Genomic DNA, 15,197 nt, shown 5'->3' with positions numbered 1-15,197 from the left:
AAAATTTCCCAAATCTGGTGAACAATTCCCAGACAAAGGCTTTTTTGTTTGTTTGTTTGTTTTTTTACAGTGCTTCTATAGGCCTGGGAAATTTCCCAAAACCTGGGAATTTGTGAGTAAAATGTTTCAACTTGGGAAATTGGGAATCTTCATTCAAAACATTTTACTCAAAAATTCCCAGATTTTGGAAAATTTCCCAGGATATAGAAGCACTGTTTCAGAAGGATTGAAATGGTACATAGATCTCTGTCAGGTTCTCTACACTGGGGGTAATTTCACCCTGGACAATTTATGGCTTAATTCTGCTGCCACCAAACACCAGGAGCAGGAAAAACCTTTGGGATTTAAAGAAGTTTCAGGTCATGTTTATAATACCTTGATTTTACATAGAACTTTTCATCCCCATAGATCTCAAATCACTTTACAGAGAACATTAGTATCATTATGCCCATTTACGAATCAGGAACTCTGGGACAATGCAGGAAGTGATTTGCCCAAGGTCACCGAGCAATGCAGTAGCAGAGCTGGAGAATGAACCTGAATTGTCTCCTGAATGCCAGCCCAGTGCTCTAATCACTAGGCTACCCTGCCTTCCCCCGTTTGTAAAATATACCTCCAAAAGCTTTCCTTAGTCTCTTTTCCAGTTAACAACCACTGAATTTGTTTCATGTGTTTCCAATGGATATTCAAATAAAAATGCATTTTTGGGTCTTATTGGTGTACCATAGGTGTAAAACACTCAGACCCCGGTAATGAGTGAGATATAATAACCTGAAAATTATTATAGATGATATTCGAAGAGTTTGGTGAACAGTATTTCCCTGCTACAACATACCAAAGATAAATACAAAAAATACTTTTGTACATCTAATGAGGCCTAAAAAAAATATTTGTCAAGACTATATTATCTTAAATTAGAATTCAGAGGACATTATCCATAAAATGATAATTTAAATGAAAATCAAATTTTATTCAAAGCTAGTTTCCTAGAAATTTGTGTGTGTGTTTTCTTTACAAAATGAAATTAAATTAAAAGACTTGAAATCTGTGTTTTGAGTAAAAAGTGTGCTACGTACCTGTTGTATGTTTCTTTGTGACTGTAAACTGGACTGCAGCCTTCTCAACAGAGGAACACCATTCCTAGACAGTCTTTTAAGTAACCAGTAACTGTGTACTCTTTCAACAAACTGCTTCTTCCGTTGAATGGCCACCTGATTCATAATTTTATTTAATCTAAAATGTGGAAAAACTGAAAGTTTAATTTTTGCAGCAAAGCATCAAACAAGTTTTTGGTTATGGAAATTAAATAGAGTTTTCATTTCTATCAAGATATTTTGTATACTACAACAATATGGCACTAACATTTATTATAAAATCTCTTTGGACTATATTGCTCTGATTTTATCTGATTGCTAAAATAAATAAAACCTTTAGCAGCAGCTACTCAACATTTTAGTTTCTATCAAATTACACATTATGATACTAATATATGAAGATGTGTAAATTTTCATGAGTTACTAACCCAGGCATAAAAAAATGCTCTCACATTAAATTTGACAGTAAAATCTCAGCAGCAGATTTTTTTTATTTTTTTATTTTTAAAAGGTTGATATTTAATCCTAAACTCCTGTAATTAATTTTTAGGGCCCTAAAGCCCTATACAAATTTTCAGATGAATGTTTTGTGTGTTCATTACTTACTACTTTATGTGTTTAGTTTATTTTTTTTTAAAAAGATGTATTTTTAGCTTTTTCTAAAAATTTTAAATGCACCTTGGATATTAAAATGTCAAAAAAAACCTCCTCTAGATTTATTTTTTTTAAGTGCCTAGAAGAGAGACTTTTCTGAAGAAAAAAGTGATTTGAAAATTAAAATATCAGAACACTGATACCATAGTAGTGCGCACACAGCCTCAATGGAACTTATGTAAACATAGCAGCTGCAAGATGGGTCATCAAATAGCAATTATGGGACACTTTCTCAAGGTAAAAAAACCAAACATTTTAAAGGATTCTTAAAAGAGAACATGATGTATTTTGTTCAGTTCAATAGTCTTAAACTAAAAGAGTTAGGCATTTCTTAGTGGATAATCTGTGTAACGTATTTACAAAAAAGTTAATAAATGTAAAAGAACAAGTCACTCACCTTCTGCTCCACTTCAGGTACGCACATGCCTCATGAGCCCTTGATCGGAGATTTTTCCATCAGCAGCATCCATTCGGCCTGCACATGCGCTCTAGACAACCCTGTGCCACAGGGTATATAGGGCTGTGTGGGCAAACTGCCCTCAGTTCCTTCTCTAGCCAAACATCCAGCAAGAACAGTCCAAAGCAGAGGGGACGGAGGGGGAGTAGTGGAGCATCCACAAGGACACACACCTCAAAGAACCACAGTTACTAAACAAGGAGAGAAACCTTTTCTTCTTCTATGAATAGTGTCCCGATGGGTGCTCCACTTCAGGTGACTCCCCAACAGTATCCTCACATGGAGGAAGAAGCTTCAGAATCAAGTCCAGGACTGAAGCTCATACAACAGAAACAAGTTCCGCACCAGATCTGATGGAGTGAACCAAGGCACAGAGTTTAGAAAATGTATGCACTGAAGCCCATGTAGCAGCTCTGCATATCTGTGAAACACTGTGAAAGTTGCTTGTGCTCTGGTAGTATCCTATTATCCTTTGGGGAGGCAAAACACCAGCCGCATCGTAGCGAGCAGTAACACACCCAGAGATCCATCTCAATAGTCCTTTGAAGAGATTGTGGACCTCTTTGAACTTTCTGCACTGGAGACACAGTCTAGGTAATTTCCAAAATTGCTTGGTCCTATCCAGATAAAAGGCCGATGCCCATTGTACAGCTAACATATGAAGAAAAGTCCCCTGCTATTTATGTGGTTTAGGGGGGGAAAAATACAGGTAGATGGATAGAATAGGGTGCTCCCAACCTAACAGTGATGTGTTCATTGTCAAAGTTATTGCTGGAACTGGGCAGATGAAAAGGACACCTGCACAAACTCTGTGCTGATCTTCCACCAATCCAGGGAGTTCCTCACCTGGCAGGAAACTGTGACCTGTTTGTCCAACTTAACTCTGGGTGAGGAACAGGACTTCATGAACCAGCCTTGAAAGCAGTCAAGGCGTAATCCTGCATTCTTGGTCACGAAGGTGCAAGCTGCCACATGACCCAGGAGCTGCAAGCCATTCCTTACTATAATACTAGGGCTTCCCTGAATTGTCCAAACCAGATTCAACAAAGTTATCAATCTGTCTGTGGGAAGGAAGTCCCTGGCTGCCAACAAATCGAAATATGCCCCATGGAATTGTACTCTCTGTACCGGGGCTAACTTGGACTTCTTTACATTAAGTTGGAGACTCAACTCCTGGAACAGGGAGAGACCTGTCTGAGTGTAAGTCAGTATGACTTCGTAAAATTGGCCCTTATGTAACCAGTTGTCGAGATATGGGAAAACTGAAATTGCTTCTTACAAAGGTAAGCAGCCAATCCTGCTTCGTGAACACCCTTGGGGCTGAAGAAAGATCTAGATAGGACCAAACAATTTCAGAAATCACCTAGACTCTTTGTCACCAATGTAGGAAGATCAAAGGGGTGCACAATCTCTTCAAGGGACTGCTGAGATGGACCTCTGGTGTGTTACTGCTTGCTACGATGAAGCTGGTGTTTTGCCTCCCCAAAGGATAATAGAACACTATGCCAGATCACGAATACTCAGTAATGAAAATGATCCTGGGCCCATGGTGAAGCACAGGTATCTGCTGTGTGCCAGAATCACGATCTGGAACTTTTCAGACTTTACAAATTTGTTCAGTCGTCTTAGCTCTAAGATCAGTCTCCACTCTCCAGCCTTCTTTGGCATGAGAAAATGGAGTAAAACCCTTTCCCCGAGGGGATGGGACTGGTTCTATTGCTCCTAAACAAAGAAGGGAGTGTACTTCTTGACTTAATATAGTCTTGTGAGAAGGGTCCCTGAAGAAAGATGGAGAAGGGGGATGTATGTGGAGGGATGTGAAATGGATGTTATAGCCCAATGTTATAACACCCATAACCTGTTGTAATACGCTGCCAGGCCTTCTGAAAATGGGATGGGCAGTCTCCTGAAGTGGGGAAGGAGGCAAAAGGTTGCAGCTTGCAAACTAGCAGTGAGGAAGAAGTAGAGCCCTCAGTCTGTCAACATTATTGTTTTGATAACGACTGGGTACTAGGTGAAGGAAGGTAGGAAGTTCTTTTCCTCTGGAATCTGTCCTTTTCTAGCAGGTTCAGTGGCTCTGTGAAAACCAGAGTACTGAGTTGAGTGCAATCTCTGGGCAGTCTGAGACCTGCTAAATCTCCTTGTTTGTAGGGGTGTATATATACAGAGACCTCAACGTGGCCCTGGAGTCCTTCAGTTTGTGCATGGTCCCATCCATAGCTCTCAAGAAAAGCTTCTCATCATCAAATGGGAGGTCCTCAACCACATTCTGAGACTTTCTCAGGAATCTCACCAACTGGAGCCATGACACCCTGCACATGAGTGCAAGACAAGTAGTAATTCTTCCACTCTACTCACCACTGATAAGGCCTCAACTTGAGTACTATCTCCAGTTCTGGGCATCGCACTTCAGGTAAGATCTAGATAAACTGGAGAAAGTCCAAAGGAGCGCAACAAAAGTGAGTGCAAAACATGACCTATGAGGAAAGATTGAAAAAAACTGATTTGTTTAGTCTGGAGAAGACTAAGTGGGGACTTCAAGTATGTAAATGGTTGTTATAAAAAGAAGAGGATGATAAATTGTTCTCCTTAATCACCAAGGAAAGAAGTAATAATGGGCTTAAACTGCAGCAAGGGAGATTTAGGTTAAATATTAGGAAAACTTCCTAACTGTAAGAGTAGCTAAGCACTGCAACAAATTATCTAGGGAGGTTGTGGAATCTCTGTCATTGGAGGTTTTAAGAACAGGTTAGACAAACACCTGTCAGGGATGGTCTAGAATAGATAATACTCAGTCCTGCCTCAATGCAGGACATGGGACTAGATGACCTATCAAGGTCCTTTCCAGTTCTACATTTCTATGATTAATATATATATATAGAGAGAGAGAGAGAGAGAGAGAGAGAGAGAGAGAGAGAGAGAGAGAGAGAGAGAGAGAGAGAGAGAGAGATACCTATCTCATAGAACTGGAAGGGACCCTGCAAGGTCATTGAGTCCAGCCCCCAGCCTTCACTAGCAGGACCAAGTACTGATTTTTGCGCCAGATCCCTAAGTGGCCCCCTCAAGGACTGAAATCACAACCCTGGGTTTAGCAGGCCAATGCTCAAACCACTGAGCTATCCCTCCCCCTCCATTCTATGACAACTGCTATGGAGATGAATCTAGCAGCAGTGTCCATGGCACCCAAGGATGCTTAGAGAGAGGTTTTAGCTAAAGACTCTACTTAATGACAACTTGGAATTGTTCTCTATGCTCCTGTGGAAGATATAAAGTAAAGGATGCAAATTTGTTGTAATTCATGTAGTCATTCAGGCAACAATGGCCAAGTTAGTTTGTGAGCCGAAACTCAAAGGTCCTGAGGAGGCCTTCCGTCCATGAAGGTTTCACCTTTTCTGGTCCTTGGCATAAGGAGCAGACCTGGAGTAATGCTGTCTACCCTGCCTGTTTGCAGTATCCACCACCAGGGAATTAGTTTGGGTGTGGGAAAACAAAAATCATGAGTCCCTACGGGGAGACATAATATTTCTTATATGCCAGTTTACAAGTTGGTGGTATGGTGGCAAGAGTTTGCCACACAGTCTTTGCTGGATCCAGGAGCACTTCATTAATAGGTAACACAACCTGGATAGGTGTCACTGACTGCAAAATGTCGAGGAGCCTGTGACGCGAGTCTTTTAACCTCCTCCATTGGTATCTGGATGGTGTCTGTAACCCTCTTTGCGAGGTCCTGGAATTGACGAGAATCATCAGCCATCGATGGTGGTAGAAGCGTGACTGTCTCATCCGGCGATGAAGACAAAATCGGAAGGGGTAGGCTCTTTGTCCGCCCTAGCCTTCTGTTCCTCAAAGGTCTCCTTGTGTTGGGGGTTTGCTGGAGAAGATTGTGTGACCCTAGTTTCCTGGTGCAGTGAAGCCGGATGTCTGGCAAACTGCTGCTGATATGCCGGGCAAGGAACTCAATATGGAAATTGGGAAGGCCCATAGAGAAGAGGAGATGGTACCCAGGACTGATCCCACCATCCCTGATGTGGGCAAGGATCTTCCCCTTCTCAGTTGAGACCTTAGCTGAAGTTGGAGGGTCACTTAACCTGTTCAGAGACAGACGTACATGGGGGGGTATCCTGACCTGACCTGGAACAGTCAAAGGGAACACTCCATCAGCAGCAGCTTCAGTTTGGTCTCCCAAGCTCTAGATTTTAGAGCCAGGACAAAGTTACACTTTTGGGAGATATGGAACTCCTCCAAGCAACTGGTACACTCAGAGTGGCCACTGGTGATCGGGAGAACCTCCCAACAAGAGAGGCAGCATTTGAAACCTGGCAAGCCAGGCCTACTCACCCAGGCCAAATAATCTTTAAAAAAGGAGAGAGAAGGGGGGGACGACTGAAACCTCTCATCTAATTAATTCTATACTAACAAACAAACAAACTACAAAACATGCTGAGACATGCACAAGTTGGATCTCTTAGAGCTCTGTCTCAGGCAAAGGTGGTAGAGAAGGAACAAAAGGCAGTCCACCTATGCAGCCCTATGCACCATTGGACTGCAGCAGAAGGTTGGATAGAGCACATGTGTGGATCAGACAAACACTGCTAACAGAAAAATCTCCAATCAAGGGCTTGAGAGGGGCATATGTAACTAAAGTGGAGCACCCATAGTGACACTACTCAAAGAAGTAGCTGTAGTTTCACCCATTGCTAGTGGTAACCAGTTTAGCAAGCAAGTTAATTTCTCAGTGTCAGACCTCTATCCAAGTCTAGATCATTTTTGACGTGCTGAAAGATGATTAATTTATCTGTAACCACTGTTCTCTGAAGATAATCAAAATAGATCTCTAACTTTTAGGCCTACTATTGCATGCAAATGAGATGGGAACACACAAAATTCTAAAGCGGTTCATGCAAACAGGTGCTGTTTTATTTGAGTCCCTGCAAACGGAACGCGAAAGCTTTACAGGGCTCTAACCACAGTTCCCTTCTAAGTGGGAGGTAAAATAATAAAGGGTTACAGAAACCTCATCTCTGTGGGAAGGAGTATAAAAGTGAATGGAAACATGTTAACTTTCTCTTCTGTAAGATATTATAACAAATGTCCATCCATAGAGAGTAAAACACTCTAAGGATGTTTGAATAAAACAAAATATTGCAACAAGTAGTAGCAACTGCAGAAAAGGTGTTTGATTTTGTACATGAGTATTAAAAATAACTTTTTTTAGTAGAGGTATAAGATACCTGCATATATTTTGTTTTTGTTTTTCTGTTAACGTAAAGAATGAGACAGGTTTGTGTTTTTGTTTTTTTTTTTGTTTTTGGGGGGCGGGAGGGGTTAAAGAAAAGGGAAATGCCAAAACGAAAAACTAAAGTTACAAAAGCTTGGGCCTGGAAAGAGGTCCTATATATCTCTGACAGACAAGACAAATTATCTGGAAGCTATGCGTAAACTTTTCAAAAGTGCTAAAGCAATTTAGACTCTTAAGTCCCAGTGACATTTAATGACTAAATTATATGTAACTTAAATGCTCTTGAAAATGTTACTTTAAATGAAAGCAATACTGCTAAGCAAGCATGTAGAAATGTGGCTGCTTTGCAAATCTACTGGATGGGGGGAGGGGGCGAGAAGGTGGAAAGGGATGACCCTAAGGGAAAATCAGAGGCTGGCTGCCATAACAGACTTTTCTGATATGGAACAGGCTTTAAGACCATACTGTTAAGCAACACAGTAAAAAATACAATTACGTAACTGCTTTGACATAGTTCTCATGCAGACAGAAAAACCTATTCAACTGAGTCAAAAATCTGGGTCAAAACTAAACCAACTTGAAGACACCCAAGCAACCACAACTTGAGCTGCTTCTGTGATCAGATGTGGTGAGACTAAACCACAAAATCCTTATCAGGTTTAAGAATTTTATTTGTTAATCCAGTAGGGGACTACTGGATTCTTGGAGCATTTGTGTCTCCCAAGCTTAGCCAGGACATTTGCTATCAGAGGTAACAGAAAGCAGTATACAACAGCTTCCCTTCACAGTGAGTAAAAAGGAGTAATTTGCCAGTGCAAAATCTTCTCAATGGCTTATGCAAACAAATCACTGGCCATTCAGATGTTTCAACCATTTATTTCCATCATGTTCCTGCTCAGAACAGATATGGACCACTAACCCTGAGTTTATGTTTCCATTACCAGTAAAGCATAGCCCAGGGGTCAGCAACCTCAGGCACACAGCCCTTACCCTGGCGGGCCGGACCCATTTGTTTACCTGCCACCTCCGCAGCTTCGCCGCTCCAGGCCAATGGGGAAAGCGGCGGACAGCACATCCCTCGGCCCACGCCACTTCCCTCCACCCACATTGGTCCGGAGCAGCGGACCTCGGGCAGTGGGAGCCGTGATTGGCCAAACCTGCCGAGGTAGCAGGTAAACAAACTGGTCTGGCCTGCCAGGGTGCCGACCCCCAGCATAGCCTGTCTCTTTTTTTTTTTTTTGTTCTCTCCTGTCAGAGAGAGAGATAACTTGATTAGCTATGTGGCCATTTGGAACGCCTTGTGGAATCCCAAACTCTCAGGACTTCCACCATGGTAATTGTGATCCAAATCTTCTCTGTTTGTTCACAGAAAACATAGTGGACCAACTGTCCATTTGAATCAGGTCCTCCTTTTAGGATAGCAGGTTTATGAAAACTCTTTATGCATTAAGGAATAGCTGAAGCCACAAAATGTTTAGTTCCTGAAGAGACTAAGGACCAAATTTCCAGAAGTGCTGGATACCTGGAACAGTTATAATAGCTAATGGGAGCAGCAGATACACATTTTCCTAGGCAGAATGTTCTTGATCACGTTCAAGGTAATAAGCTGAGATGTGTGTGTACTACAGTTGTCTTTGGGGGAACAAACCAAGACTTATCTTTAACTCTAGTAGCTCCAGAACCCCAATGGTAGTATAGAATGGTTGGAACCCTTCCAAGATATTGTCCTTGACCTGCATATCAGAATACAGTTGCAAGACAAATTCAGTTTTATCCTGTTGATGTCTCTAGTGCATATGTGTGACAAATTGCAGTCACATGATGAACTGCACAGAGACCATGATTCAAGAAAGCATTTAACTATGTGCAGTCCTATTCAGTAAAGCAGTTATGTGTATGTGTATGCCCCACTAATTTCAGTGGACATAAATGAACACATACTTAAGTGCCATTCTTGCACAGGAAAATTTCTGCCACTGATCCATCTCAGCTAGGACTACTGCTAACATTTCAAACCTCTTGCAGCTTCCAAACTGCCATTTTTCATAAACAATCTGATCAAATAAGTTTCATGGATTCACCGCCACCACCCGCTCCTTCCCCCCCCCAAGGTATTTTTATACACAGATATTATAATTCTAGTAATAATCTAAAGCTCTTCCAGAAGCAAACAGTGTATACATCATCAGAAAGCTGGGAGTTTGCTATACCAGTACTCCTAGTGTAAATGCAGCTTACACAAGCAAAAAAAAGTGTGATTTTATTGGTATAGCCTTGCATCAGTTCCCAGCTATATCAGCACAAGCACTTTTTTGCCAGTATAACTGTGTACACACTAGGACTTTTACTGATATAAAAATTAGAGCTATCAAGTGATTAAAAAAATTAATCATGATTAATCGTGCTGTTAAACAATAATAGAATACCATTTGTTAATTATTTTTGGATGTTTTCTACATTTTCGAATATATTGATTTCAGTTACAACACAGAATACGAAGTGTGCAGTGCTCACTTCATATTTATTTTTATTACAAATATTTGCAATGTAAAAAACAAAAGAATACTATTTTCAATTCACCTAATATAAGTACTGTAATGCAATCTCTTGATCATAAAAGCTGAACTTTACAAATGTCAAATTATGTACAAAAAATAACTTCATTCAAAAATAAAACAATGTAAAACTTTAGAGCCTACAAGTCCACTCAGCCCTGCTTCAGCCAATTGCTCAGACAAACAAGTTTGGTTACATTTGTAGGAGATAATGGTGCCCGCTTCTTGTTTATAATGTCACCTGAAAGAGAACAGGTGTTCGCATGACACTGTGGTAACTGGCATCGCAAGATATTTACATGGCAGATGCGCTAAAGATACATGCTTTAACCACCATTCCAGAGGACATGCATCCGATGACGGGTTCTGTTTGATAACGATCCACAGCAGAGCAGACCAATGCATGTTCATTTTCATCATCTGAGTCAGATGCCACCAGCAGGTGGTTAATTTTCTTTTTTGGTGATTTGGGTTCTATAGTTTCGGCATCTGAATCTTGCTCTTTTAAGACTTTTGAAAGCACACCTCATCCCTCTCAGATTTTGGATGGCACTTCAGATTCTTAAACCTTGGGTTGAGTGCTGTAGCTATTTTTAGAAATCTCACATTGATACCTTCTCTGCATTTTGTCAAATCTGCAGTGAAAGTGTTCTTAAAATGAACAACATGTGCCGGGTCATCATCCAAAACTGCTATAACATAAAATATATGGCAGAATGCGGGTAAAACAGAGAAGGGGACATAAAATTCTCCCCCAAGGAGTTCAGTCACAAATTTAATTCACACACTTTTTCTTAAATGATAATCGTCAGCATGGAAGCATGTCCTCCGAAATGGTGGCTGAAGCATGAAGGGGCACACAAATGTTTAGCATATCTGGCACTTAAATACCTTGCAATGCTGGCTACAAACGTGCCATGTGAACGCCTGTACTCACTTTCAGGTGACACTGTAAATAGGAAGCAGGCAGCAGTATCTCCCGTAAATGTAAACAAACTTGTTTGTCTTAGTGATTGGCTGAACAAGAAGTAGGACTGAGTGGACTTGTAGGCTCTAAAGGTTTATATTGTTTTGTTTTTTAGTGCACTTAGATAAAAAAAAACTACATTCGTAAGTTACACTTTCATGATAGAGATTGTACTACGATACTTATGAGAGGTGAATTGAAAAATACAGTTTCTTTCGTTTATCATATTTACAGTGCAAATATTTGTAATAAAAAATAATATAAAGTGATCACTGTACACTTTGTACTCTGTGTGGTAATTGAAATCAATATATTTGAAAATGTAGAAAAACATCCAAAAATATTTAATACATTTCAATTGGTATTCTATTGTTTAAACAGTGTGATTGTGATTAATGTTTTTAATCGCAGTTAATATTTCTGAGTTAATCGCATGAGTGAACTATGATTAATCAACAGCCCTAATAAAAATGCGCCGGGGGCGGGGGGAGACAACACCATAGTCCTAACCAACATTACTATACTAACAGAAGTTTCAAGCGGAGACCAGGCCTCACAGAAATGTAGGGGTAGGAGATTAATAGGAAGAGTGCTCATGTAGGCATTAAAAGTGCATGATAAACGTAAATTTTTGCTCTGATCTGATCTGGAAGAATCTCTGCAGGAAAGGCAGGTCAATCTCCACATTTGTGCAGTTCTTGACCTCTCTTCTGAGACTGCTGACAAGGGTGCCAAATGTGTTAACGTTACTATGGGGCACGTGTATATTATAGATAAAAACAGGCTTTAGGATACTGAATTTTGAAGTTTTTCTGTATTATTTACCTCTTAGAGAGTTGTAAAAGGAAAATAGTTCTGTTCCATTAATTTCAGCAGCCCTCCATGTATAATTGGTCCTGTCTAATAGGACCAGATTTTGAGGTTCCGAATTGCTGTTCTAGATAGAAAGCAATAGCATAAATGCATGTGCTACCATCCTCACACTGGCCATTTTCTAAAGCAGGGGTTCTCAAACTGGGGGTCGGGACCCCTCAGGGGGTCGTGAGGTTATTACATGGGGGGTTGTGAGCTGTCAAACTCCACCCCAAACCCCGCTTTGCATTCAGCATTTATAATGGTGTTATAAATTAAAAACTTTTTTATATATTTAAGGGGGGGGTCGCACTCAAAAGGCTTGCTATGTGAAAGGGGTCACCAGTACAAAAGTTTGAGAGCCACTATTCTAAAGCTATTTCGTCTGACTACTACCTTTTAATTTCTTGAGTTTCCCCTGGCAGGCCCCCTGCTAGTTTCCCCTTTCCTGGGCTCTACTCCAAAACCACAAAGATGTTTAAACATTTTCACAACTGTTATATTTGTTTCACAGCCTTATAGTTCTGCTTGCAGTCTGAGTATTGTGACGTTACTCTAACTGCAGAACTGGGATATACTGAAGTCCTACTCGTAATTTGTTATTTGGGAATTTACCTAATGGTTGTCAATGGGAGCTGCACATATATTGCATCTGCATGACAGAAACCGGGAAGTTAAGCTGTAAGTGAATTTTGGCTTGAAAACAATTGCATCCAGAAAAGGATTTTGGTTTTGTTTGATTTTTTTGAAGTGTTTGAAACACTAACTTAGGTAGATGCACCTAAAGGACAGGTTTCTCTCTAATAAGGATAATTTCTTTATTAAATTATGTTTTCATGGACTGCTTGGCCTCCCAATGGCAATCTCACAGAACACCTCCCCCATTCATAATTATGTCAACCAGTTCCTCTCTCAGTTTCAATTACATACCACCACTATGGCAGCTACAGTTATTAGTTACGTGAAAAAGTAACATATTTTTAGTTGCCCTTTAGATGTTATGCAGCAGCTTGAAATAAGGAAAGCCAGAACTATAAGACCAGCCAGTTCTCTTCTACTGCAGCAACTGCTCCAAAGACCACAGTTTGAGAACCACTAACCTAAAGGAACCAGATAAATATTTAAATGTAGGCCCAATCCCGTGACATACTGTGCATTCAAAACTTGTATTGGCTTCAATGGCACATGCCCATTTTGGCAATTTGTATAAGTAAATCCACAATGAACAAACACTAGTTTTATGAAGTCTTCAAGCAGAAACAAAACAAATGGAAAATATTTGCATAACAGTGCACATTACACAAATAAACAAGAAAGAGAAAGATGTATTACAGCCTCCGCTTCTTCAGAAAGACCGCTCCATCTTCATAACTTTTTATATACCAAAGGAAAAAAACCACACCCAAGCATTTTATAAAAGGAGGCTGATGCATAGGATCTATTATTCAAGTTATTACAGTAGTTTCTTTGTTACTCAGCAGAATTGTTTTATTTATTTTAACAGAATCAAATATAACCTGTTAAGACTTTTCTGCAGTCTCCCAGGGTGGGACGGAAATCTTTAAAACTTCTGATAAATGTTACTGAATATAACCAGAGAATGTTTCTTGTAGGGACATCAGAAGTAAAGAGGGTGTCTAAATAATGGGAGTTTTGGGTATAAAAACAAACCTCCTCTCTTAAGTGATCACTGGAGGAAATATGTGGAAATCAAAATTCACACTAGACAATGGTAAAGGAAATATGCTACCTGTGCAAATTAATGTGGATCTTTTTAACACAATGCCACACAATTCACTTTAATTGATAACTTACTGATGGTATCTGATTAAGAGACTAATACCAAATAGCAGGAGTATGGCAGCTCAGGATTAAGGACTCAGTTATAAGAGCTATGCAAGAAAGTTTGTGTAGCACCTGCCTACACTACACATTTACTAGGCTTTCAAAATGCACAGACTAGCTAAAATGAGATGCTTCCTACAAAAATGCAAACGTATATTTTTCCAGTATAATTATATGAACTGAACTTATGTGGTGGTCACTTCCTCTTCTTGTATATGGATATCATAAAGAATCAAATTCCCATATAACAAGTTGTATGATTGAAAAGGACACTTAACTTCAAATCTAATCAGTTTTGAAATATGAACTAACACTAAAATTTCAGGTACCATTCCTATCCCTGAGTTTCCTTCATTCCTGTCTATTTTTATGACTTTACAATCTTGTTTGTTCTTTCCTCCACTGCAGTTTTGTTAAGAGATCCACAAAAAATAACAAGCAAAACTGCCTAAATGAAATATAGTAGCTAACTAAAACAATACATTGCTGACTTTCTACTGACCCAGCACTGATGCTATTATACACACACAGAAAAGGAGTCAAATTTGTGTCCATTCCATTCCAACTTCCGTATTTCCCAAACAGTAAAGGTTTCTATATAGAAAGGATGAAATTTTAATTTTAATATGCTTCCTACATAATGGAAAGAAAGATATGGAAATGACATTTTCAATAATTTTCCACTATTAAAGGTTAATAATATAACTATAGGAAGTGAAATTAAATCACGGTGAAGTTTAATTACATTTGAATTTCTGATTATCTAGTGTTTGCGATCAATTATTTTAGTATTTTAAAAGGAAATAAGATGATCTTCAAAAAGAATCCCAAGAGATTCTTAACAGAATACACAGCAACTCACAGAAAGAAATAAGGCCCTGATCCTACAAAGAAACATGCACGTTCTTAACTTTATACACTTCCAGTAGCCCCAATGAAGTTAACAGAAGTAGAGCTTGCTGGAAAATGGAATGTCTGCCCCACAGAAAATTGTGTGCCAATTCAGAATGAACAGTAAGCACCTCAACAGTTTTTCTGCAGGACAAATTCTGAAAAATTCTGTATTGGGAGAACTGAAACAATTTTCCTGGTGACCAGTTACTCACCTGGAAGGCTCTGGTCAATTTCATTTTCTCCTTACAGGCAGAAAGTTAAATTGACAAGAACCCTCAAAGTAGACTCAGCTGGACGCTGAGTTCTCTCCACTCCTCAACTGCCTAAGAGTTGGGAAGCACAGCCTCCCCATCTCCCTTCAGCCTAGATGAATCTGCTCCTTGGTTGTATACCTGTATGGGCTCTTGACAATTTCACTTTTGCTCTGATCACAAACTTCAAATCAACCAGGGGTTCAGTCATTTACATTTTCCAGAAAAACTGAAATTTTCCCACAGAAAATTTTGATTTTAAGAAAAGGAGATTGAAGAAAATGCCTGACCAGGAAATATTCAAAATATAAAGTTAAATATATGCTTACCTTTTTGCAGGATTGGGTCTAAGTAAGGTCCAGTTTTCCTTGAAAGGAAATGGGGCCTCA

The 15,197-nt window shown here is 39.7% G+C and overlaps 1 protein-coding gene across 10 annotated transcripts in view; it reads right to left on the bottom strand.

The window, feature by feature from the left end:
• The window catches only part of BRD1 (bromodomain containing 1), a 151,308-nt gene that overhangs the window by 80,168 nt on the left and 55,943 nt on the right, over nucleotides 1-15,197 (bottom strand). For 9 of the 10 annotated variants that reach the window (XM_039513980.1, XM_039513969.1, XM_039513990.1 and 6 more), the window contains one exon: nucleotides 1,077-1,233. In XM_039513980.1, coding sequence (XP_039369914.1) covers nucleotides 1,077-1,233 — 157 coding nt within the window. Of the gene's footprint in view, nucleotides 1-1,076; nucleotides 1,234-2,145; nucleotides 2,723-15,197 lie in introns of those variants that run through there. The other variant, XM_039514039.1, reaches the window with a different exon arrangement.

This window comes from Mauremys reevesii, linkage group 1 (genome assembly GCF_016161935.1).
Source record: "Mauremys reevesii isolate NIE-2019 linkage group 1, ASM1616193v1, whole genome shotgun sequence".
In the NCBI taxonomy this organism is placed as follows: domain Eukaryota; kingdom Metazoa; phylum Chordata; order Testudines; family Geoemydidae; genus Mauremys; species Mauremys reevesii.
Note: the sequence above shows the minus strand (reverse complement) of the source record. Positions and strands in the feature narration are given on the sequence as shown.